This window comes from Lactuca serriola, chromosome 4 (assembly GCF_051521515.1).
Source record: "Lactuca serriola cultivar US96UC23 chromosome 4, Lser_US96UC23_V15, whole genome shotgun sequence".
Classification (NCBI taxonomy): domain Eukaryota; kingdom Viridiplantae; phylum Streptophyta; class Magnoliopsida; order Asterales; family Asteraceae; genus Lactuca; species Lactuca serriola.
The window spans coordinates 126,146,091-126,173,568 of record NC_136411.1 but is presented as its reverse complement, the minus strand read 5'-3'; the positions used below and the strand labels follow the sequence as shown (position 1 = coordinate 126,173,568).

At 37.8% G+C, this 27,478-nt stretch overlaps 1 protein-coding gene across 1 annotated transcript; it reads left to right on the top strand.

Annotated features, from left to right (window-relative positions):
- The first annotated feature begins 19,855 nt into the window (after positions 1–19,855).
- On the top strand, positions 19,856–20,518 carry LOC145098791 (uncharacterized). Its single transcript, XM_079036395.1, has 2 exons — positions 19,856–19,981; positions 20,030–20,518. Exons 1-2 carry the CDS (start codon positions 19,856–19,858, stop codon positions 20,516–20,518), a joined length of 615 nt encoding a protein of 204 aa, XP_078892521.1.
- Positions 20,519–27,478: the final 6,960 nt, after the last annotated feature.

The window sequence follows — 27,478 nt, the reverse complement described above, 5'->3', positions numbered from 1 at the left end:
GACAATAATCCAAAAAATTATCCCAACTACCACCAAAATCCAGTACACATGCCCGCAACATGCCCTCCAATGTGTGGATAGTCCGCTCATTCTGATAATCAGTCTGCGGGTGGAAAGTCATGTTGAAGTGCAGACGAGTACCCAAATCCTTGTGGAATCTACTCCAGAACCTGGAAGTAAACCGAGCATCCCTATTAGAGACCATAGAAACCGACACCCCATGCCGTGCTACCACCTGCCGAATGTAGATACCGACCAACTTTTCCGCTGAAATACTCTCCTTGATCAGAATAAAATTCACGCTCTTGATCAATCGATCCATAATGACCCATATTGAATCCATTATGCATGCCGTCTGAGACAACTTTCTGATAAAATCCATCATAATCTCTTCCCTTTTTTCAGACGGGAACTTCCAACAGCTCCATTTTTCCGTGAGGTCGCTGATGCTTGGCCTTGACTTTCCTGCATGTCAAGCACCTCTCCACATACTAGCCCAGGTCTCGCTTCATACATGGCAACCAATAGTCAATCTGAAGATCTCTATACATCTTTGTCGCTCCGAGATGAATAGAGAATCTTGAATTGTGTGACTCCTCCATCAAAACCTGATGCACATGCACACCACGCCAATATGGAACCCACACCCTCTGACAATTGGTAAATAATCCTCGACTATCATAATCAAATGAATCCACCTGACCCACTACGCGCTCACTCTTCCAGTGCTCTTCTGTCATAGCCTCAACCTAAGCATCTCGAATCTTCTCTAAGAGTCACGTAATCACTGTCATCCTTAAAAACACATCCCCGATCGAGGGCATCAACCACCTTGCGGCTGAGAAAATCGGCTACCACGTGGCCTTTCTTAGGTGATAAACGATCTCACAATCATAATCCTTCACCACATCCAACCATCTACGCTGCCTCATGTTCAGATTCGGATGGCTCATCAGATACCTCAAACTCTTGTGATCTGTGTAGACAATACAACGGATTCCATATAGTTAATGTCGCAAACTCGAGAGGGCGAGCACCATATCCCCCAACTCTAAATCATGCGTAGGATAATTCGCCTCATGAGGCTTCTGTTACCTAGAAGCATAAGCAATCACATAACCCCGCTGCATCAGCACTGTACCCAAACGTAAGATTGATGCATCACAGTACACTATAAAATCCTCAACGCCCTCCGGCAGGGTCAGAATCGGCGCCCCACACCATCTCCGCCTCAGAGTCTCAAAAGTTGGCTCCTGCTCGGGCCCTCAATGAAATGTGATGGTCTTCTTCGTCAATCGGGTCAAAGGAACCACTATCTTGGAAAAATCTTGAATTAATCTTAGATAGTAACCCCCCAATCCAAGGAAACTCTGAATCTCAAAATGAAACCTCAGAACCTCCCACCTCATCACCGCCTCAACCTTAGCTGGATCAACCAGAATATCGTTCGGGTTGACAAGGTGTCCCAGAAACTTCACCCCGTGCATCCAGAACTCACACTTAGAGAACTTCTCATACAACATGTCTCTCCTTAAAGTCTCCAATACCTCCTTCAGATGCTCCACACGCTGCTTATAGGTCTTATAATAGACCAGGATGTCATCAATAACACAATCACAGACCAATCCAACATCGGCCTGCATATGCAATTCATGAGATCCATGAATGTGGCTGGAGCATTAGTGAGCCCGAAGGGCATCACCACCACTCATAATGACCATAACGAGTTCGGAAGGCCGTATTCTACGTATCCTCCTCTTTGACCCTCATCTAATGATAACTCGAACGTAGATGAATCTTGGAAAACCAGGATGCACCCTGGAGCTGGTCAAACATATCATCAATCATTGGGAGTGGATAACGGTTCTTCACCATTAGCTTATTTAGCTCCCGGTAGTTTATACACATTCGATGCAACCCATCCTTCTTCTTCACAAACAAGATAGGCGCTCCCCATGGTGAACTACTTAGCCGAATAAATCCTTTGTATAACAGCTCTAACAGTTGTGTATATAACTCTTGCATCACTGGGGGTGCTAACCGATAAGGTGCTTTGACTATCGGAGTCGCACCTGGAACCAAGTCAATCCGAAATTCCAGTTGTCTCTCTAGAGGTACTCTAGGAAAATATTTGGGAACACATCCAGGTACTCTTGAAAAATCAATACATCACTCACAGTCGTCTTACCCTTCTCTCGGGTATCCATCACATAAGTCACAAACCTAAAACAACTCTGCTAAAGGTAGAGTCAAGCCCGAGCTGTTGGACAGAGAGCCAACTCACGTTGAACACCCTCTCCCTGAATTGCTAACTTTCCCCTACTTGGGTTTCGAATATGCACCAACTAATGCTTGTAATGAATCATTGCCCCATTGGGGCTTAACCAATCCATCCCCACAATAACCTTGCTCTCACATAGAGGAATAAGAACCAAAACAATTGGGTACCACTCACTAAACAACTGCAATATACAACCTCGATGAACCCCTGATACACGCACCGGTCGATCATCAGCTACTACAACCTCTAATGGATAATCCAGCTCCCTCGAGGCATCGATAAACCTCTTGTTGAGCGTAAGAAATACAAAGGATCAGGTAGCCCCCAAATCGAATAAAACCAAAGCAGAAATATTGTTCACATGAAACGCCCCGAAAAGCAAAGCACGAATATAAGCATGAAAAATCAACATAAATAAAGAGATAAGGAGAAGATACATACCCGTCACCACATCAAGTGCTAAGTAAGCATCCTCGTTTGTCAGCTGAAATTCCCTGATCCTCACTACACGTGCTTCCGCCTTGCCCTGACGACCATCTATAATCCGCAAGGTCGCCGAAGCGGGCGCTGCAACTGGTCCTACCGCTGCTAAATTTTGACGACCGGCCTTTTATGGACCCATTGATTGCAATGAAAGCAAATCAAACTCAATCCCTAGGTGGTGGCTATGCAATCTCAACTAAAGTGCCTAGTCTTGTCACACTTGTAGCACCCTGAACCACCTCCTCTACAAGCTCCATCGTGTGACTTGCCGCACTTGCCACAACAGCCCTGACCCTACTGGCCCTTTGATCTCGAATCAAAACCCTTGGACTTTCTTGAACCCTCAGAACCATGAACCTAATCTGACTTCCTCTTCTTCTCCATCTCTAAGTGAATATGGCTCTCGCCACCATATCCTCCAATGTCCTGAAACTGGATATACTCTCAAACTGACTAATTTTCCTCCTCAAGATATCGTGATATCTTGCCTTATTAATCTCCTTGTCAACCATATATTGCGGAACCAGTAACTCCCTCTCAAGGAACATAGCGGTGATCTCTGCCACTGTCTCAATACTCTGGTGAAGGTCCTGATACTCCATTGCCAACTGTTGGACCTCTATTACAGGTGAAAACTCAGCCAGAAACCTCATCATGAAATCCTAGCAAGTCATCGACTCAATCGTCTGAACCTCCTAACACGTGTCCAACCTCCTGTCACCAATCTCGAGCTCTTTCTTTCAGAAGACAAGATGCAAGTCTAACCTTTGCCCCTTATGGGCAACAAGTAGTTCGGAAGGCATTCGCGATATCCACTAACTAATGACCGCTCACAATCGGGTCCTTCTCCTCGAAGAACTCTAGAGCCCCACATGCCCGAAACTCTTGGAAAGTCAAAGTGTGGGCTCCCACCATTGCCACTATCTCAGAAAGAAAAGAGCCCAAGCACTCATCTAGAATCTCGATGATACCCTCCCTGATTGTACCGAAGATCACAGGAGTCTACTCAAGAATACTGCAGGTAATCTCTAATGAAATGAACTCCCGTATCTGATCATCCATATGTCCGGACCCAGAGCCCGAACCTGAACCACTGCCAGAATCTACTCGCATGGCCACCATACTGAAAATAAACCATTCAACCCATTAGAATATATATACTCAAAGAACCTCACATTCTCCAAGCTTCCTAGTATCATCATGACTTTCTTTGAATCAAGTACGGATCCTCTGGTTCCAGTAGTATATGTGACAACCCAAAATTTCCATTCTGTACAAACCATTTGAAGCCAATAGAAGTAGAACAGTTACAATGAAAATTCAGACTTCGAGTATAAGTTTGGCAAATTTTCAGGATTTACATTTAAGGGGATATCAGGAGAGTGGATGCACTAGGGTTTCGTGCAACACTGTTATTCCAACACTATGTTATATTATAAATCATTTCGGGAATAAAAATATTTTCTGCCAAAAATATCTCAGGACTATAAATAGAATTCTGAACCAAATTATGTCATTAGTTACATTTCCAACTAGAGAAAAGCCATTTTCTCTCTCACGGATCTTCGGGTTTTTATCCCAAATCATGAGTACACTTCTCTAGTTGTCTTATAATGCTTATAATGTGCTTAATAACTTAGATTACATAGCAAATCTGTGAGATTCGGGAGTTTACCGCCCAAGAACGTTCTTGGAGAGTAAACTCCTATATGTGGCTTAAATGCTACCTAGTCTTTTCCCCATGTTAGGTAACTACCTTAGGCTTGTATGCTAGTGTTTATATGACTAGAAAACATCAAAATCGGATCAAGACCCCAAGATTTGGGAGTTTACCGCCCAAGAACACGCGGAGAGTAAACTCCATTTTAAGGGCCAAAAGTGTCCCAATGTCCCTCAAAGCCTTAGAACTCAACATAGGGACTAGCATTACATGTTTTAGACCACAAAACAATTAAAATCAAGGATGAAAAGTGAGTTCACAGCCAAGGGTGTTCCAGGGCCGTGAACTCCATGTTTAGGTGTCAAAATGCCTTGAAAATCTTCCTTAAGCCAAGAGACAAATTAGGACAAGTACCCTAGTGTGTTTGGGGCAAGCAAACACCATTAAAACACCAAGAAAAGGGTGTTCACGGCCCAAAATGTTCCAGGGCCGTGAACTCCAATAAAGGGTGCCAAATGGTGCCATAAATCCTTCTAAAGCCAAGTACAAAAGCCTAGTTTTAATCCTAGTGAAATTAAGGACTTGAAAACACCATAAACATCCTCCCAAGGGAGATTACGGCCGTAATCTCCAAGGGAATATGGTCCCAGGGCCGTAAACTCCTAAAAGGAGTTATATTATGCCCTAAACTCTTCCATAGACCAAGCCATTAAGTAGAAATGCTTCTTAGGACCTTATAGAGCATCAAACATCAAATGGTAACATAGGTGTCAGCTTACGGCCGTAAACTCATGAGTTTACGACCGTAAACTCACTTAGTAGGGTCATTAGGGCCGTGAACTTCATAGTGGAGTTTTCCTTGAGCCTTACACACAATAGCTTCCCCTACAAACACTTAGATGCAATCCTATAGGCTAATAACACTTGATAAAGGTGTTTAGCATGTCCTAGGGTGTCTTGACTTGTTTATTAGTTTTTTATAGACTAATTTGTTACGTATATGTGAAATTATATGTTAACTAGGATCATAGAGTGTGTTCAAGACTTCACTTGACACCTAGCGGTCCTACCTCTTCAGTTCATCCGTATCACCCACAACAGGTGAGTTCATACCCCTTAATCAATGTTTTAACTATTTTTAAATGTTTTATGGGGGGATACAAGTAGAATCATGCTACTTATTATATCAATCACATGTGATTAATAAGCAGCATTTAAATGATTTACTACTCATTAGCCGTTTTACCAAACAGTTTCCTTCAAATGATTTTCATAAACATTTTATATGTTTTAAAACTCCTTATTACACTGTACATTTTACTCTGTATATTACATTTCAAACTTATTTACAATTGTCTTTCAAACAAATGTTTCTTTATACTAAACTGTTTTATCAAACCCATGCCTTCAAACCGTTTTATAGATTGACATCAAGTCGATCTTCTCTTAAGATAATAATTATGTTCAAAGGTTTTACAAAACTTATTTATGCTTTTATATTATAAATTGCATGCCTCTATATGTATAGTTATATAAGAAATGTTTAAAAGACTTAGGAAGGCTATCCACCCTATTTCCTTTTCGCGCTTGAGATGTGGTCTGGTGGGATATCGGGTACTCGTCCGAAGGTCATTTAAATATTAGTTATATAACATATGTACATATATAGTCATAAAGGCCCTTCCAGTTCATCCCATGCCCTTGGGTAGCAAGGGTATACATCCATGTCCATACGTGCCGGTTAGATTACTAGTAAACTACCATATGGGTAGTTTAGGAAGATACTAGAACTATTACTAGAACACAATATCATACTATGAGTCAGTTCATTCATGAGTCAATACTTACAACTATGAGAACATATACAACTATACTAGAGAGAGAACATATACAACTATACTAGAGAAGAACATATACAACTATACTAGAGAGAGAACATATACAACTATACTAGAAAGAGAACATATACAACGATACTAGAACGAGTACATTACTATACTTGCTAGGTAGAGAGCACGTACATTACAGCTAGAACAGTTCATTACATTACATATACATGAATACGTTAATAATTGTGATCCACTGTATCGGAGCATGCCTTAAATGTCATGGACCGAGTTGTAGCCAAAGTCTCTTGGAGGGAGAGCGTGAGTTTGCGTATAGATCTATACTGGATTGACTATCCTACACCTTGTTACTAGCTACAGCCGGACCTGCAGGTCTGCGGGTGCCAAACGTCATTCCGTTTTACGACCATTCTTATGTCGTTATTACCAGTCAATAGTATGGTACAATTAATCACATGATGCCTTAATATAAATCCAGTTTAAGGTAGTTAGTACAACAGTAGTTCTTATAGCGCTACATTTTAGTACTACATTAATTTTCCCTGTACATATAATTAGTGATCCTTTTCACTTATACTTTAAATGTAAAAACTATATTTTGTTAATGATAGTTACACTTGGGAAAATTACACACTTTTATGAGAAACGAACATTTAGCACAGTTAAGTCTTGGTAGAAGAATACATTGAGAACAGCTAGGTCTTGGTAGAAGACACCCTTTACATAATATTAGGAATCATAGGGATTTCTAGGGTTTTTCAAACGTTTACAGTTGTTTTACGAACATTTTTACACTTACAGTTCATATACATTTTAATACTTACAAATTCTTACATACAATTAAGACACTAAAATACTTATGATCTCACCAGCTTCAAAGCTGATACTCGCTTTCAAAATTACTTGTATCCTCAGGTCATCATAGACAGGTACCGATGCACGGAGAAAGGAAGATGGAGCTAGTTCAAGACTCATCTTTCATTTTGATTTATGCTTTAGTGTTTATCAAAATTTGACAGAACACTTGTATAATAATTATATTATTAATGCAATGGATGATGTTGTTGCTTGTTTACTACTTTTCATTGTTGTGATACTGTACATGACGTCCTCCGCCCCAGAACGTCTCCGTCGTTCTTGGTTTTGGGGTGTGACAGTATAGGCCCATACTACCTTCGATATCTATCCATAATTTCCTTAAGGATCCTCTCAAGTCCCCCAAGTTACTTCCTTATCCATCCAAACAACCTCTATGAAAGCAAGGTTCTCGACACCGAATCACCTCTTAGATTTTCCTAGGGCTACCGCCACACCACACACAGTCATCAACTGCAGAAGGAACTCCTTCTAACACCCTCTAACTAGCTCACGAACACAACTACATATCACTAATATCGGATAATTCTTTGAATGAAATGTCTCGCACTACAACGGTTGGAATCGGATAAGAGTTGCGCAATAGGGTTAAACCTAACCTTTTGAAATTATCTAATCACAAAAATATGTAACTTAGCATATTATCTTACTAGTTAGCTGATGTTAATGTGAAATCATAAAAGCACAAAGCAAGTAGCATTTGAGCATTGAGTAATCTAAATCAAAGCATAACCTAAACATGCCATCCTATCACTGACTGATCCAGTATTAGCATGCAAGTCTACAAGCTCATACTATAGGCATCTAAAGGCATCTCTCTTAGCATTCTATCATGCAAAAATCCTGAGTAGATCCTTTGCCCTAGTCTAGCATGCAATCCACAGATTCACAATGCAAACATATCACAAGAACATGTATGGGTATTTTGGGAAAACTTACTTGAGCTCGACCGATTGCATGCACCACAACCCTTTCTTTTATTAGAAAACTCTTTCGTAAAACATTTCTTTTTATGAAAAGTCTACTAAAACCTCAGTTTAAGTTCAGGCACACCCGAGAGTATGCCTGAATCACTCAAACCAAGGATTCGATACGAAATTGTAACGTCCTAAACTTAGAACCAAATTTTTTTGTTTTTATATTAAATAAACCATCAGCCAAACATGTTTGTCAAAACCATAGAGTATTCAGAAAATATCCATAGGTACATCAGAGTTTAATAAGCGAAAAATCGTGGTATGTGCAATTCGATCATCCTAAGTTCTTCCCTTTTGAACCGGAGATACCCGAAACATAAAGTGAAAACCATAAACATAAAGCTGAGCGAGTTCCCCAGAATAACTCATACCATACATATATGTCAGCTCAAGGCTGTACCGAGTCTATTTCACCCCGAGTCTATTTCAACTCATGTGCCAGCACAAGGCTGTATCGGGTCAATTTCACCCCCAAGTCAATTTCACCCCTGGGTCTATCTCAACAAATATGTCAGCACACTAGGTTGTACCAGGTCTATTTGTAACATACACGTTTTGAAATCATGTATTGTAAATTATAAAAGAGAATAATATTATGAAATATTATGTGAAATTGTGTGTTGAGTTCTAACAGATAGTTTTTACTAGAAATGAAGTAAAATTATGTTTAGAATCACTCAGAAAATATTGGAAGTCTTATGAGATTCCAATTAAAAGCCAAATAGTGAAATTTAGTGAAAATATAAAATTTTAAATAAGTAAAATTTTGTTATTGAAATCTACCAAAATGTTAATCCGAAGAGAATTATTTCTACTAGAAATGAAGTAAAATTATGTTTGGAATCTACCAAAATGTCTTCGTAAGAGAATTATTTCTATTCTATGGTATTAGCAGAAGGTTAGACAAGGCTATAAGCCTGAAATCTACCAAAATGTTAATCCGAAGTTGTATGTCGTATGTGCCATTTGGGCCAAAGATTTATTGATGTATATCAAGTATGGAAATTGTTATGTCTCATTGATTGTATATTTTTGAATCAAATCAATGATTGAAATCGAAAGTTTGTCACATGATTCTCATATGCCTTTGTTGTTCCTTGTTCCTCTTTCGTCTGCCATATTGAAGTATATATATATATATATATATATATATATATATATATATATATATATATGACATATCATTATATTGTATCTATTATTGAACTCACTAAGCGTCACCGCTTACCCTCTCAATGTTTAACAAATTTGCAGGAGATAAGTAACCAATATAGTCATATACTGTCGGAAGGTTTAGAATAGTTGTAATATTACTTTTGTATTTAGGGATAATGTATGTATAAATATATAGTATCCTAGGTAGTTATGTAATATATATATATATATATATATATATATATATATAACACTTTGTAATAGTCGGTTTGTATCTAGTCATTTGAAATATCTGTATCAATGTAAAATATTGTTTTTATGAATATGCAAGTAGCATGTTTTGGAGTAACTATATTGTCAAGTATGAAAGTTTGGGTCTTTTAGAAATATGAAAGTGAGGGTCTTTCACTATTTCACCCCAAAGTCTATTTAACCCCACATGCATATAGAAAACAAGCACATAGGCATACAAGCATACAACAGGAGTCATAAAAACTACAAGCACATACAATCCCTAGTGTCCTACAGTATACTGAGCAAGCTTACCTCAGTCTGCTGAAAGTCAAATTGATGCTCAGGCTGCTGAACCGGATAATCCCCGCACTAACCAATCAAATAAAACCCTAATTAATAATTAGGTCAAAACCATAATCAAGACTTTAATCAACTAATCCCGACTCCCAGGGTAAAAGACCATTTTACCCTTCCCTCAATTGGCATAAAAGTCGTGGCCTGAACTTAATGGCACTAAAAGCCCAATAATGGCCCAAAACCTAAAAGACATTCAAGGCCCAATATGGTCCCAAATTCATGAAGGCCCAAGGCCTAACAATGGACAAACTTAGAAAAACCCGTGCCCAACAAGTGCCCAAAACCCTAAAGTCTGAAGACAGCCCAACATCAAAATCCCATGACTAGGTCGAGTACGCTAAGTGTGAAGGGTTTTGAGCATTCTAACACTCCTATGATGTACATGCAACCCTAGAAACCTTGGATCTATGTTTTACTAAGATACATGCAAATTTGATTTTTCCAAGGTTCTTATCCTAACTAGCATGGCATGGGGAACTTGAAACATAAAAGCTAGTAGAAGAACATACCTTTCTTGTTGCTTGGATTCCTTAAGAGCTTTGTGAGCCTAGCACCCCAAATGTGATGCCTCAAATGTTTCACACAACACCACAACTCTTGGGATAACTTTGAGAGAAGCACACCGTCACTCAAAATCAGCTAGCCCTCCTTGTTCTTCACTTAGTGCTGATTTTGGTAGCTTATGGGGTATATATATAGTGTGTCACTAGTAGGGTTACACCATGTAAACCCTAAATGACATGGCTTTTCATTTCCTCCATGATCCATGGGTTTTAACCTCCATGGACTTGTTGGATATAGTGTCTAAGTTCATAACTATATTTGGTATGTACTTGACCCGACCCGGCATGGTCCATTTGGGTTGCACTTCACCCGAACAATTTATGGATAATATTTGAGAATAGTACAAGTTATGATTTATTAATATATTATAAGTTGTAATATATTAATATAAGATCATATTATTTAATTAGTAGTGATCTATAATTAATCTAGGATTAATTTAGTGATCAAAGATTTTACTAATTAAATATGGGCTTTTATATTTATATAGTGTGGGCTTATGCTTATTTGGAATGGGCTAGGCTTGGATGGAGAAGTCCATGGATAATCCATGGAGCTTTAACCCATGGATCTCATGGAAATGAAGAGACATGGGTATTAGGGTTTACATGGATGTAACCCTAATCCACCACACTATATAAAGGAGGCTTTGGCTGTTGAAATCAATCTAGTGGATACTAGTTGACACATGTTAAGGTGAGGGCCGATTTCAAGAGAAGTGTGACTATTCTCTCAAAGTTCCAAGTTTGTGGTGATTTGTGACTTTCATTTGAGGCATCCACATTATTGGTGCTAGGCTCTAAAACTCCAAGCAATCAACTACAACTACAAGGTAAGTGTTTCTACTAGCTTTATTTGATTCAAGTTCCCTATGCCATGCTAGTTAGGATATAAGCCTTGGAAAATTAATTATTTGCATGTATCTTAGACAAACATAGATCCAAGGTTTATTAGGGTTGCATGTATACTTAGGAAGTGTTAGAATGCTCAAAACCCAACAGTGGTATCAGAGCCTAGGCTTGTTTGTTTGATACTTGTTGCAATATGCTTGGAAAAAGTCGAAATCTTGCTGTCTGACTGATGGACTCGCCGAGTCCATGGGGGGACTCGCCGAGTCCACTTGTATCTTCAACCTACTCGCCGAGTAGGTTCATGCACTCGACGAGTAGGGTCGACAGAGTGCAGATTTTCGACTTTAGTTGCTGGAAATGGATTAGAAACATTACCCTAAACTGTTTTGGTACTTGAAAACTTGTTTTAGAAGGTGTAATGTCTTTTCTAACTCATTTACAACAACTAGTTATCAAAATTACAAAGATTAAGTGTGATTTTGATATATGAAAGTGTTCATGTTCATGATCTTGTTCTTATGATGTTTAGATGATCATAGGAATTATTTGTAACCTATGTGGTAGATTAATTCATGATCATAATGTGATTTAATGGAGTCCATAACTTGTCCTCAAGTTATGGAAAACCAAAAGTCTCTTGGATTGAAAACCATTAAAAGAACACAAGAGTTAGAAAAGTGAAGAGTCTTCATTATATTACTCTATTAAACTCATAAGTTACAAGATATGAAAAGTTTTTTGAAAGTTTACAAAACTTGCCCTCAAGTTTTGGAACAAGTAAAGTTAGGTTAAAACTTTAGTTCCAACCCTTAGAATTTTAAAAATTTAAAATTCAACCCTTATACTTATATTATTATGATTTAATAATTATATATATATATATATATATATATATATATATATATATATATATATATATATATATATATATATATATATATATATATGTATAAGAACAAAGTCGTCTTACCGCTAGTACGCCTCATTCACGAAGCCGGTCTATAAGGTGGGTATAAGGTTGTTGCCTATAAAATGGTGACTTAATGGGTGTCCACTCTCACCCACCGCTTGCTTGACTGGTGGAGGGTCGTTAGCCGAACGGGTAAGACAAGGACTTACAAATTCTCATTTAAAGTATGATGAATATTATAAAGTAACTAAATGTTTTATTAAATTCCCAATCTTAGTTACTTTAGGAAAAATGTGAATAAGGTGCTAATCCATGAAATTACACTTTACACTTTGTTTAAGTCGTTGGTGGAGCGTGTGTGGTTAACCGGCACACTAACTTGGACTTAACAAGGTAGGTAAAGGGTGACTTAGGGTTTATTATAGTATCGATGGAGCGTGTGTGGTTTACCGGCACATCGATTGAGTGATAAACCTTAAGGGTACCAAGTGATTTGCATGGTTACTTCACACCTCGTTTTGTGATCCTCGGCATCCCAGTCACAAAACCTGGAGGGCACACTCGAGATTGAAACATGCCTTTGAAAAGTTCATTGAATCTCAAAGAATCTAGGAATTTCTAAGAACTAATCAAAACCTAATACTTAACTATTTCGGTTTTCGTGGTGGAAATTGGTGAATCGTCATTCACCTACCTTTCAAATATGGTATAGCTTAGATTACGACATACCTCTTCTAAGTTATATTATATTGTGATTGGATCCTAGCCTTAATATTACATTTGGGTGTTTTATTAAGGACTCTCTTATATCTAAACTAATCTTGTTCTCTTCTCTTCAGATGTCTTCCAACAATGCTTCTGGCTCTAATCCTAATGGCTCCTTCACCCTTATGAACTTGTGTGGGAAAGTTACCTTTGATGGATCCAACTTCAATGAGTGGATCAGAAACATCAGGATGATTACCCGCTACGAGGACAAAGAATATGTCCTTGACAAGGAGCTTAAGGAGATTGATGAGATCACTGCAACTCCTCAGGAGATCACTGACTTTCGGGCACATGAAAGGGATGCTACGAAAGTGGATTGCATCATGATGGCCACGATGACAGCGGAACTCCAAAAGTCTTATGAGGATTTCTACCCTTATGAAATGCACCAAGATTTGATGGAAAGATACCATCAAAGTGCAAGGCAAGAGAGGTATGAAATCATCTGCTCCATGATAACAACCATGATGAAGGACGGGGAATCCGTCACGAGCCACATGCAGAAAATGCAAAGGTATGTGGATCGTTTGCTGAAGCTTAATGTGAACTTCCCTGAGGATCTTGCAATAGATATCATTTTGCACTCCTTACCATCGTGTTATGATCAATTCCGCATGACATATCACATGAATAAGGAAGAGGTCACACTCAGCAAACTTCAGGGACTTCTCAAGACCGCAGAATCAGGTCTTAAGGGGAAGTCGGTTGCTATCACTCCTACTCCAAACTCAACTCCGGTTTTGGCAATTGGGAAAGGTCGGTGGAGGAAGAGAAAGAGGTCCTCGAAGGGTACCAAGGCTCGGACCCTTGATGGCTCTTCTTCAAGTGGAACCAAGAAATGTTTCGTCACTCCTTCTTCTGACCCAAAAGAGGCTGAATGCTTCTATTGCCATGAAAAGTCTCATTGGAAGCGGAACTGCCCAAAATACCAGCAGGATGTGAAGGATGGGAAAGTCAAACCCAACCATGTAGGTATTTACACTATCATTTCTAATAACTCACCCCATTCTAAATCTTGGGTCCTTGATACCGGTTGTGGTATTCATATTTGTTGTGACTTGCAGGGACTAAGAAGAAGTGAGAATGTGGAGCAAGGAAGAATAAACTTGATCATGGGGAATAGGAAAGTTTCACCTGTCACCAAGATTGGAGTTTATACTTTATCGCTAAGTAGTGGGTTTAATTTAGAATTGAATAAATGTTGTTATTCGCCAGGAATGGCAAGAAATATTATTTCCTTTCATGCTTTATACAAACAAGGGTTTACCTTTTCATTTAATAATGAAGTTGGTTCTATTGATGCTTTCTATAATAATGTCTTTTATTTTAAAGCATTACCTTGTGATGGTGTGTATGAAGCTGTATCTGTTGTAGATAACTTAGGAAATAATGTTTTGTGTATTGATTCTACTAATAATAATAACTTGGATAAAGCATCATTATGGCATTGTCGTCTTGGACATATAAGCAAGAAACGCATAGGCCAACTCCAAAAGGATGGAGTCTTGGAGTCGTTTGACCTAAAGTCAGATGATAGTTGCGAATCATGCTTACTTGGAAAAATGACAAAGTCACCTTTCACAGGCTCGTGTGAGAGGGGTGAAGGTTTGTTGGACCTTATACACACGAATGTGTGTGGACCATTCAAACATGCCACAAGGGATGCTAATCGTTATTATTTGACTTTTACTGATGATTACAGTAGATATGGATATGTCTACTTAATCAAGCATAAGTCAGAGACTTTCGAGAGGTTTAAGGAATTTAAACAGGAAGTCGAGAATCAATTGGGCAGGAACATTAAGATGCTTCGATCCGATCGAGGAGGTAAGTATCTTAGTTCAGAGTTCCTCGACTATCTTAGGGAATGTGAGATTGTCTCACAATTGACACCTACCAGGACACCACAGTTGAATGGTGTGGCTGAGAGGCGTAATCGAACCTTGTTGGATATGGTTCGTTCCATGATGAGTCGAGCTACGCTACCAATCTCATTCTGGGGGTATGCCTTAGAGACTGCCGCCCATATTCTTAATCTTGTCCCTACAAAGAAAGTTGCCAAAACTCCTCACGAGATGTGGACTGGCAAAGTACCTAAGCTAGACCACATCAAGATTTGGGGTTGTGAGGCTTTCGTGAGACGCGAGACTCATGATAAGCTCGAACCTCAAAGCGAGAGGTGTATTTTCATCGGCTACCCACAGCAATCCTTTGGTTACCTCTTCTACAGACCTAGTGACAATGTGGTCTTTGTAGCAAGAAGAGGAGTCTTTCGAGAGAGAGAATTTATAAGCCAAGGAGACAGTGGGAGGCAAATTGATCTTGAAGAAATTCAAGAATCAAGCGGTGAAGGAACTTCGAACACTAGCCCTCAACTTGAGGAGGAAACTCCTGTTGAGCCAGTTGATGAGCGTGTACCTCTGAGGCGTTCCACGAGAGTTAGGAATGCACTTGAGCATTATTATGGCTTCCATATTACTGCGGAAGGTGAGACACTTATTAGTGATGAGACACTAGTAGGTCTGGATGAACCTAACAGCTACACGGAAGCCATGGCAGGCCCTGAGGCTGCTAAATGGAAAGAGGCCATGGATAGCGAGATACAATCCATGTATGACAATCAAGTTTGGAACTTGGTTGAGAATGTACCTGGTCGTAAGACTGTAGGGTGCAAATGGGTCTTCAAGAAGAAGACCGACATGGATGGTAAAGTACACACTTATAAGGCGAGACTGGTTGCAAAGGGCTTCTCTCAAATTCCTGGAGTAGACTATGATGAGACCTTTTCTCCAGTAGCCAAGATTAAGTCTATTCGGGTTCTGTTAGCCATAGCTGCATTTCATGACTATGAAATATGGCAAATGGATGTCAAAACCGCTTTCCTTAATGGAAAGTTGGCTGAAGATGTTTACATGAGTCAGCCAGAGGGTTTTGTCAGCAACGAGTACCCTAATAGAGTGTGTAAGCTCGAGAAGTCCGTTTATGGATTGAAACAGGCACCTCGCAGGTGGAATCTTTGCTTTGATGAGAAAGTCAAGGAATTTGGCTTTTCGAGGAGTGAAGATGAATCTTGCGTCTATATCAAGGCTAGTGGGAGCATAGTCAGTTTTTTGGTACTGTATGTGGATGACATACTACTCATAGGAAATGACATTCCAACCCTGCAAGAAGTAAAGTCCTGGCTTGGGAAGTGTTTCTCTATGAAGGACCTTGGTGAAGCTGCCTATATCCTAGGGATAAAGATTTTGAGAAACAGGAGTAAAAGGCTAATTGGACTTAGCCAAAGTACCTACTTGGACAAAGTGTTGAAAAGATTCAACATGCATAACTCCAAGAAAGGTGAGTTACCCATTCAGTGTAACGCCAGATTGAGTAAGACACAAAGCCCTAGTACTGAGGCTGAGATAGCAGAAATGAGTCGATTTCCTTATGCTTCAGCTGTAGGATCGATCATGTATGCTATGACGTGCACTCGACCTGATGTAGCCTTTGCTTTGAGCATGGTTAGCAGGTATCAGGCGAACCCTGGCAAGGAACACTGGACTGCGGTAAAGAATATCCCCAAGTACCTGCGAAGGACTAAGGACTGGGTCCTTACCTTCGGTGGGAGTGATGACTTGAGAGTTGTAGGGTATAGTGATGCTAGCTTCCAGACTGATAGGGATAATTTCCGCTCTCAGTCAGGCTGGGTCTTTACCCTAAACGGAGGAGCAATCTCTTGGAAGAGTTCCAAGCAGGAGACAGTGGCTGATTCCACTTGTGAATCAGAGTATATAGCGGCAAGTGAGGCAGCAAAGGAGGCGATATGGCTAAAGAACTTCATCGGAGACCTTGGAGTTGTACCAGCTATAAAAGAGCCAATGGAGATTTTCTGTGACAGCAATAGTGCGGTTGCCTTAGCCAAGGAACCAAGGGATCACGGGAGATCCAGGCACATCGACAGAAAATACCATTTTATCAGACATCGAATTGAAGATGGACTCCTCGTGGCGAAGAGGGTATCATCAGATGAGAACCCGACAGATCCCCTCACGAAGGGACTGAGTAGGGTTAAGCATCTCCAGCATGCTCGGAGCATAGGGCTGAAGGATGATATAAGTTTTAGTAGTTAGATAACCCGGAAATTTGTAAAGTGTAATTGACATTTGATGATGCATAAAAGGTGTTTTATTTATGTGTAAAGTGTTACTATCTCTTGTCGATCTTTTACTATATTTCTTTTGCATGTTTTGACTTCTAGAATAATTTTGTTTGGTATAACATATTATTCAAACCTCCACAGTCGGTCATATGTCGGAAGTAGGTATGAATCAAGACTGTCATGATGGGTTGTAGAGGTCTAAGGTGTTGGACAAGGCTACAACAATCATGAGTGCTCATAAGTTCTGAGCATTGGACTCAACCCACGCTCACTGTAATCACTTCATGGAATTTTATCTCGAGTGATCGTGAGACGGTAATATCATATAAGTCTTCAAACCTAGAGATATGATTTGTTACTTACGAGTTGGTTATGCATTGATTGTACGTAAACGCATTGGTAACTCGATGTTATAAAACGTGCCTTTGTGTGTAATTCAATGAGTGGTAGAACAAACATATGAGTCGAAGTTTATCTGTTCCTTCTTGGATTAGAAGCTGATATCTGGGCCCCTCGATGATTTTGTTTTGACCTATGTACCGGGCCCGGTCAGAACTAAATTGATGTGTTCAGTTAAGTTCTATGTCAAACAAATCGGAAATCGGGAAACAAATGCTGGACAATAAGCAAGACAATGTTCCATGTGTTTGTCCGGCTGATATCTAGAACAGAGGATTATATGATCACTTATCTAAATGGCGCGTTCAAGTTCAACAGAGTTTAAAGAGCTACGAGTGCTGATCGGTTCATGAAGTTATACTTGCAAATATAGTTACTAGACTTATCCAAGTGGGAGACTGTTGGATATAGTGTCTAAGTTCATAACTATATTTGGTATGTACTTGACCCGACCCGGCATGGTCCATTTGGGTTGCACTTCACCCGAACAATTTATGGATAATATTTGAGAATAGTACAAGTTATGATTTATTAATATATTATAAGTTGTAATATAGTAATATAAGATCATATTATTTAATTAGTAGTGATCTATAATTAATCTAGGATTAATTTAGTGATCAAAGATTTTACTAATTAAATATGGGCTTTTATATTTATATAGTGTGGGCTTATGCTTATTTGGAATGGGCTAGGCTTGGATGGAGAAGTCCATGGATACTCCATGGAGCTTTAACCCATGGATCTCATGGAAATGAAGAGACATGGGTATTAGGGTTTACATGGATGTAACCCTAATCCACCACACTATATAAAGGAGGCTTTGGCTCTTGAAATCAATCTAGTGGATACTAGTTGACACATGTTAAGGTGAGGGCCGATTTCAAGAGAAGTGTGACTATTCTCTCAAAGTTCCAAGTTTGTGGTGATTTGTGACTTTCATTTGAGGCATCCACATTATTGGTGCTAGGCTCTAAAACTCCAAGCAATCAACTACAACTACAAGGTAAGTGTTTCTACTAGCTTTATTTGATTCAAGTTCCCCATGCCATGCTAGTTAGGATATAAGCCTTGGAAAATTAATTATTTGCATGTATCTTAGACAAACATAGATCCAAGGTTTATTAGGGTTGCATGTACACTTAGGAAGTGTTAGAATGCTCAAAACCCAACAGGACTATCCATGGAGCACCCTATGGGTTTTAGCCCAATCCAATAAACCATGGATCATTAGCGCACTATATAAGAATGGATGATTTACACAATCAACCCCATATATTTAATTAGTCTCTTTTTGATCAACAAATTAATTCTTGATCAACACTAATTAAATAATATGATTTCATATTAATATATTATAACTTATAATATATTAACAAATCATAAGTGTCCTTCTTCTCATTTTGTCTATCCAATTATCATGATGCCATGCAACCCAAATGGACCATGCCAACTGGGCCAAGTACATACCAGAAATAGTTATGGACTTAGACACCTTATCCAACAAAGTATACCCCTAGTACGCCTTGCGTACTAGGTTGCTACAAGAAGTCGGAAATCCAGATGCGTACGCACAACATATGCATTCGTATGCCCCCTTCAGCCACTTCATCCATTAATCCCGTAATGCTTAAGACCAAATGTCCAAATTTCAGATCCAGACCTTGGGGAATGTCTTAATCCATAAGGTCACTAACTTGATGCTTTTGCATGGCTCAAAGGGACCCAAACCTTAGATTTAGCATCCTACTTTCACCAAATGTACATATAATCATGCATAGTTGATCCTTAACCAACAAGATGTTAACTTTATGAACTAAGGATCTTAGAAACGTCAAGAGGAGCAAATCATAACTTATGGAGTGGTAAATTCACACTAGATCTCATTTATGGGACCAAAAGTGACCAAAACTCTACTAGATCAAGATCTAAGCATAGAATGAGCAAGGTGAAAGCTATATACCTTTATGCTTTTCATTGAGAACCCTTGTAATTTCTCTTTATCATAATCATATAGCAATGTTATCATGGTATCAAAGCAGAGGTTCGATACGTTGTTAGAAGCCTTTGTAGCAGTCCTCTGTGGCGCATATCAAACTTTTCTAGGGTTACTGTAGCAGATGGTATTCATTTGTTGTTGCTGGTATTCATTGTTGATATGTTGATTCGTTGTTGTTGTTGATTCATTGTCCGATTGATTGCTTCCGCTGGTTTATTACTCCTTTCATTCTCGGATTGTTATATTGTCATTGTGGTTATTTATTCATTGTCAACATGACTGGAAAGGATGATTCCCTTTAGTCAATCAGTACTCATCTGGATGGAAAGAATTATACGTATTGGAGTTACGTTATGAAGAACTTCCTTCGTGGGAAGAATATGTGGGGCTATGTCACTAGGACTAAAGCCAAACCCTCAATGCCTCAAACTGATAATTTTGATTTGTTGCTTGATGCTTGGGAGACTGATAACTCCAAGGTCATTACTTGAATTGATAACTCTGTTACTTAGTCTATTGGTATGCAGTTGGCTAAATATGACACAACAAAGGAAGTTTGGAATCACTTGGAGAGATTATATACTCGGTCCAACTTTGCTAAACAATACCAGTTAGAATATGATATTCGTGCCCTTCAACAAAATGACCAGAGCATTCTAGATTTCTATGTTGCTATGAATGATCTGTGGGATCAACTGGCTATTACTAAATCTAAAGAGTTAAAAGATTTTGAGCCTTACATTGCTAGGAGGGAAGAAAAACGCTTGGTCCAGTTCTTGATGGCCTTGCGTTCTGATTTTAAAGACCTACGTGGAACCATTCTTCATCGCTCTCCTCTTCCCTCGGTGGATTCTGTTATCCATGAGTTAATTGCAGAAGAGACTCGTATCAAGTCTCATGCGGATAAAGGGTTTAAAGCAATCTCTATTCTTACTCGCGCTCCTGCTGTGGTTGTTGTTTCCTCTAATCAGTCTCGACAAAATTCAAGGGTTGCTTATGATGAGTGTGCATTCTGAAAACAAAAAAAACATTGGGAAGCTCAGTGTCCATTGTTAGTCAACAAGGATAAATTTGGTCAACCTCAGTCGGGACAACAAAATAGGTATGGTCAATAGAAGTTTCAGCCACGTTCCTCTGGTACTCCTCCATGGACCCCTCGTCCTCCACAGTTTGATGTTGCTGCTATACCACTAGTTGACACAAAATCTGTTGGAAACATGCCACCATCTGCATTGGATCCTAAGGTGTTTGAGAGTTTCAGACAGTATTTGGCCTCTAATCCCACTTCCATGTATGAATCTATGTCTCATTCTGGTACTACTTCATCTGGTACATCAGGTATTCCCTCATCTTTGTAGATTTTAGATTTTGGTTCAACCCATCATATTACTCCTCATTTATCATCATTTACTTCTTTGTCGCAAGTGTCATCTATTTCTGTTAAGTCTGCTAGTGATACATCTATGTTAGTTGAGGGTGTTGGGTTTGTCTCTATTTCTCATATCACTCTCCTAGATGTTTCTTACATTCCCAAACTTACATTGATTGTTTCCTCAGTCAGTCAGTTATGTAAGTCTGGTAACTGGGTGTTCTTTTCTGATCTTGTCTGTGTTATACAAGATCAATACACCCAGAAGGTGATCGGGATCTGTCATAGGGGTGGGAGAACTGTATGTATTGGAGGTTCTCAAAGTATCTGCTATTACTGCCTCTAGCATTGATTTATCTTCTTTTCGTTTGAGTCCTTTGTCGTCTAAGTTTTATCTTTGGCATTCTCGTCTGGGACACATATCTGTATCACGTTTGAATTTTTTAGCATCTAGTGGTGTTTTGGGTCATTTAAACACTTGTGACATTTCTAATTGTAGTGGTTGTAAACTGAAAAAATTCTCTTCTTTACCCTTCAATAAAAGTATGTCTTGTTCTACTGCTCCTTTTGACATTATTCATTTTGATGTGTGGGGTCATGCACCAGTATCCACATAGGGTGGGTCAACCTATTACGTATCTTTTATAGATGATTATACTCGATATACATGGGTTTATCTTATGAAACGCATATCTGATTTCTTTGATATTTACAACAATTTTAGAGCTCTTGTTAAAACTTAACATTCGGCTGTGATTAAGTGCTTCAGGTGTGACTTATTGGATGAATATACCTCTAATGATTTTACTCAGTTACTTGCTTCTGATGATACCATACACCAATCTGTATGTACCGACACACCTCAGCAAAACGGTGTTGCAGAACAAAAACATTGTCATATTGCTGAGACTGCTCGCTCATTGCTCTTGTCTGCATAGGTCCCTAGTGCCTTTTGGGGAGAATCAATCCTAATTGTTGTGTATGTGATTAATCGTATCCATACTTCATTAAATTCAGGAATGTATCCTTTTGAGAAGCTATATGGTCATCTACCATACTACTCTTCCTTACGAGTTTTTGGATGTACTTCTTTTGTTCTTCTTCCTCATGTTGAAAGGAACAAGTTGGGGCCGAAATCTGCTATTGTGTATTTTTGGGGTATGGTATTGGACAAAAAGGATATCTTTGCTATGACCATGTGAGTCAAAAGTTATATGTTTCCCGACATGTCCCTTTTTTGGAACATATTCCTGCTACAACCCACAATGTAACGATGTCTGATCTTCTGCATATTGATCCTTTTAATGAAGATATAGAGGCTCGAGATCCATCTATGCCACCTGATCCTTCAGCTCATGACACACCCACTTCTTCAGAGAGTTCCTCGACTCCACCTGTTCCTGAGCCTGCTCCTCCGATTGTAGAAATTAAGGATCCACCTCCACCACCACCCCTTAAAAGATCTACTCGTCCTATCAAGTCCGCCAAGCTACCAGATTTTGCTTACTCTACATATTCAGGACCATTTGCTTCATTTATAGCAAACATCCATCATCTGTCTGAGCCTGAATCATATAGAGAAGTTGTTTTAGACCCTCTTTGCCAGAATGCTATAGCTGAGGAGCTCACTGCTCTTCATCAGAATCATACATGGGATTTGGTTTCTCTTCCTCCTGGGAAACATACGATAGGTTGTCGTTGGGTGTACAAGATAAAAACAAAAGCCGATGGGTTTGTTGAGAGGTACAATGTCATACTTGTAGCAAAAGGGTATTCCCAACATTATGGTTTTGACTACGAGGAGACATTTGCCCCAGTTGCAAAGATGACGACAATCCGTACTATGATTGCAATTGCATCCGTCCGACAGTGGAAGATCTTTCAAATGGATGTCAAGAATGTTTTTTTGAATGGTGACCTCCATGAAGAGGTTTATATGACTCCTCCCCCAGGAATTCAACACGGCCGGGTGAGGTTTGTTGGCTTCACAAAGCTTTGTATAGTCTCAAGCAAGCCCATCGTGCTTGGTTTGAGAAATTCTCCATAGTGATAACCTCTATTGGATTTTTCCAGAATAATCATGATTCTGCTCTATTTGTTAGATGCTTAAGTGCAGGAGAAATTCTTCTGTCCTTATATGTGGATGACATGATTATTACAGGTGATGACCATGGTGGTATTGAGTCTTTGAAGCATGATCTAGCTCATCGATTTGCTATGAAGGATTTGGGCTTGTTGCGTTATTTCTTGGGTATTGAGGTAGCTCAGTCTAAGAAAGGGTATTTTCTTTCCCGAACTTAAAATATATCTGACTTGTTTACACGGGCGGGCCTCTCTGACAATCAGACTGTTGATACTCCTCTTGAAACTAATGCATGATATTCTTCTACTGATGGTGTTCCTTTGTCCGATCCAAATCTTTATCGCACTGTTGTGGGAAGTTTGGTCTATCTCACAGTTACTCGTCCATATATTGCTCATGTTGTTCATGTTGTCAGTCAGTTTGTTATTGCTCCTACCTCTATTCATTGGGGAGCTGTTCTCCAGATTTTGAGATATCTTCGTGGCACTCGGTTTCAGACCCTCTTGTTTCCCTCGACGTCTTCTCTTGAGTTACGTGCCTATAGTGATGTTGATTGGGATGGTGATCGTCATGATCGTAAGTCCACCACTGGATTTAGTGTATTTCTTGGGGAGTCTCTCATTTCATGGAAGAGCAAAAAACAGGACGCTGTCTCTAGATCTTCCACGGAGGCTGAATATCGTGTTATGGCTATAACTACATGTGAGATTATCTGGTTACGGTGGCTGCTTGCGGATATGGGAGTTCACATTTCTTCATCTACTCCTTTGCATTGTGATAACAAAAGTGCGATACAAATTGCGAAGAATTCTGTTTTTCATGAGCAGACGAAGCACATTGAGATTGATTGTCATTTTACTCGTCATCACCTACAGCTCGGGACTATTTCACTTCCGTTTGTTTCATCAACCTTGCAGTTTGCGGATATTTTTACGAAGGCTCTATCGGCTTCTCGGTTTCAATTCTTATGTGACAAACTCTCAATGCTAATTACTGCGACATTGTGAGTTTGAGGGGGGATGTTAGCCTATATATTATTAGCCTACTTGTTTATGGACCCTTTAGTCTCTAGCCCATTAGGGTTTTTTGTCTAACTAGTATTTATATCCACTTTATTCTTTGTAGTTTTTATGTTTTTCATTGAGAACTCTTGTAATTTCTCTTTATCATAATCATACGGCAATGTTATAAAAAAAATATACATTTCAAAGTAGATATTTGAGACAAAAAAAAATAAAAAATAAAAAATTGACATTTCAAAGTTATCCTTCAAATTTCCAATTTGTTTGTGGAATTTTGTAGTTATTAGTTTTGTTTAATCTGTATCTTAAATGCACAATGCACATGCTTAATCCATGGAGTGCAATGAAAATGTTTTGATGCATTCATTATCAATACCTTTTGGGTTGTTTGGAAATTTAGACATACTCTCATATTTGGAACAACTAGTGTTCTGTTTTTAATATATTAAAACAATATATTCAGCCATTTAACAAAAAAAAAAAAAGGTGTTATCTTTGATGATATCGTGTCTCGTTCATTTTTTAGGTTAGTAATAAATAGTAAGAACCATAGTTTGAACTAGGTCTGTTGACTACTATTATGTAATTTGTTATTTGCTAGCACCCTCCTAGCTATTTAATAAAATCTTTTGTTAAAAAGAAATCGCACTTCCAATCCAAGGCTCAAATGATGTTGCTGTTTTTGGTTTTTTAAATCCGATGAAATAAACATTTTGAAGTCTCTATGATAACGTTTTTGTTTGAAGTCTCCACGCAAATATTAGAAAATTTGAAGGTATATAATAAAATGTTGAGTTCCAAATCCAAAATGAAACACGATTTGATCCTCCAAGTAATTTTTTTGGGTGCTATCTGAAATTCTTAAAATTCATGCATCACTATTACTATTATTATTATTAACTTTTTTTTTATTAAAATAATTATATCTTCTATTTTCTAATTTGGCCTCTACCAATAACCATAAGAACCCAAGTCCCATGTTGACCCAAATTACACTATTAAGATAATGACATGTTAATGGTTATCCACCTTCTGTTATAGATTAAATTATTCAAAGTGTTTTTTAACAGCATTATTTCCCAAAAAAAATTATATTAATATTGCCTTTTTTATCACATAAATAATAGTAATAAAAAAATCATTAAACTACTAATGAAATGGACTTTATTTACTTTATTGTTTTGTATTTTATTAACCGGGTTTGTCACTCCGGATATTATTCATTATCTGGTTTAAATGATTTAAGTAGTTAGACTTTAGAAAGTCCACAATATTATCCTCTTTGTATTTTTGGTAAGTTATAATGTTTTTGAATTATTAATATTCCAAAATGATTGAGTATAGAAAATAGAAAGAGTTGATCTTAATCAAATAGTTGCAATTCGAGAAAATGATTGGGAGCAAGTGTGGGTCACGACACATGTTAGCGTACAGGCAAACCCATGTGCCCACATGAGTGTACGAAGTACTAAATTGAAAGGGGCTAAGATTAACGATGCTCTCTCTCTCTCTCTCTCTCTCTCTCTCTCTCTCTCTCTCTCTCTCTCTCTCTCTCTCTCTCTCTCTCTCTCTCTCTCTCTCTCTCTCTCTCTCTCTCTCTCTCTCTCTCTCTCTCTCTCTCTCTATATATATATATATATATATATATATATATATATATATATATATATATATATATAAAGAGAGAGAGAGAGAGAGGTTCAATTGAGAAAATAAAAAAGGTTGAGAATAGAAGAATCATTCTCAGCTACTCATTTAATCTAAACATAAAAAGACACGGTGGCAAACTTGTAATTATGATAATAACCTTCAATCTCAAATATGTAACTGTATAGAAATAGATAACAGCTCAAACTCATTTCTAATCGATCATTCATCATCCAAATTTCTCCTCCAACCTTCAACAATCATCCAAATTTCTTCAATTAAACCATCATCAACATCATTCAGTGTTAATCAATCATTGATCTTCGTCAATAACATGTTTATCAACACGATTTAACAGTTAACAACAAAAAATCGTTTTTGGTTTTTTAATCTAACCGTCAATTCTGCTTGAATACGACCAGATCTTCAACATCCACGATTAATTATACTCCCGGTGTCATTAGATCAACATCATCGATAATCAACAAAAAATCCACTTCACATCATTCATTCAACATCGATTATCAAATAAAACTTCAAAATTTAGGTTAGAAAAAGATCAAATCGGTTTTTTTTTTTTGAAAAATTTCATATAATTCTCTATCAATCTACTATTTTGTAAGATTTAAATAGTCAAAGTATCATGTTTTTAACATTTTTAAAAAAGTTAAATTGTATGCACTCAAACTGTTTAATGAAATGCATAAACTAAATTATCATGTTATATTCATATATGAATATGTTTTCTCACCTGAATCAGTATATGATTATTAAAACAAAAAAACAAATATGCAAGTCTGTATGTTATTCATATGTGAATAACATATAAAAATTATATATATTTGTGAAAATACCTTGTAATATTCATATGTGAATATACTGTGTAATATTCATAAGTGAATATATCATCTAATATTCACAAGTGAAATATACTATGTAATATTCACATGTGATATACCATGTAATACTATGTAATATTCAGATATGAAAATATTATCTAATATTCATAAGTAAATATACCATCTAATATTCACAAGTGAATATACTATGTAATATTCACAAGTGAATGCATCGTCTAATATTTAAATATGAATATACTATGTTTATTATATGTTATATTCATATATGAATGATATTTAAATTGTAAAAAAAAAAATTAATCATAGTTTTTATTCATAAGTGAATAATGAATGTACTGTAGTAAAAAGCTAATTCATTTTTATTCACTTATGAATAAAGATAGCTGAAAATATTAAAAAAAAATAATTTTATCTTAAAATTATATCAATATGGATGTCTATTTGTAGAGAATAAAAAATCATGAATTTTGGTATATTTAAAATCATTTTTCAATAAAAATAGCATCTTAAAAATTAAAAAAAAAAAACGAAAAAACTATTTTTTTGTATATATTAAGGTAATGCTTAGCATAGTTTAAGGAAACATGTTTTGTTGGAAACACATGTCTATTCCTTTCCCATTTCCGCTGGTACGACGGAGGCTTTTGTAGCAAAAATAAATGAGTGGCTGAGAATGATTCCCCTATTCTCAACCTTTTTTTCTCAATTGAACCCTCTCTCTCTCTCTCTCTCTCTCTTTCTCTCTCTCTCTCTCTATATATATATATATATATATATATATATATATATATATATATATATATATATATATATATATATATATATATAAGAACCACTAAAGATTAAAAACCATAAGAACCATACAATATTACCAAACTACTCATTCGGTGCAAAAGACCCTGTAGTAATGGAGAAAGACTGAGGGTATTACAGTAAATTTAAACATAGTTGATTAAACAAACTTTCTTTTAGAATCCCCTTCCTCCTCAAATGGC

Excerpts from the sequence above, each read along its gene's own strand:
- LOC145098791 (XM_079036395.1), top strand. The coding sequence starts at position 19,856 with ATGAAGAACTTCCTTCGTGGGAAGAATATGTGGGGCTATGTCACTAGG. Across the intron at positions 19,982-20,029 it reads GGGAGACTGATAACTCCAAG|TTGGCTAAATATGACACAAC; the intron begins GTCATTACTTGA and ends ATTGGTATGCAG.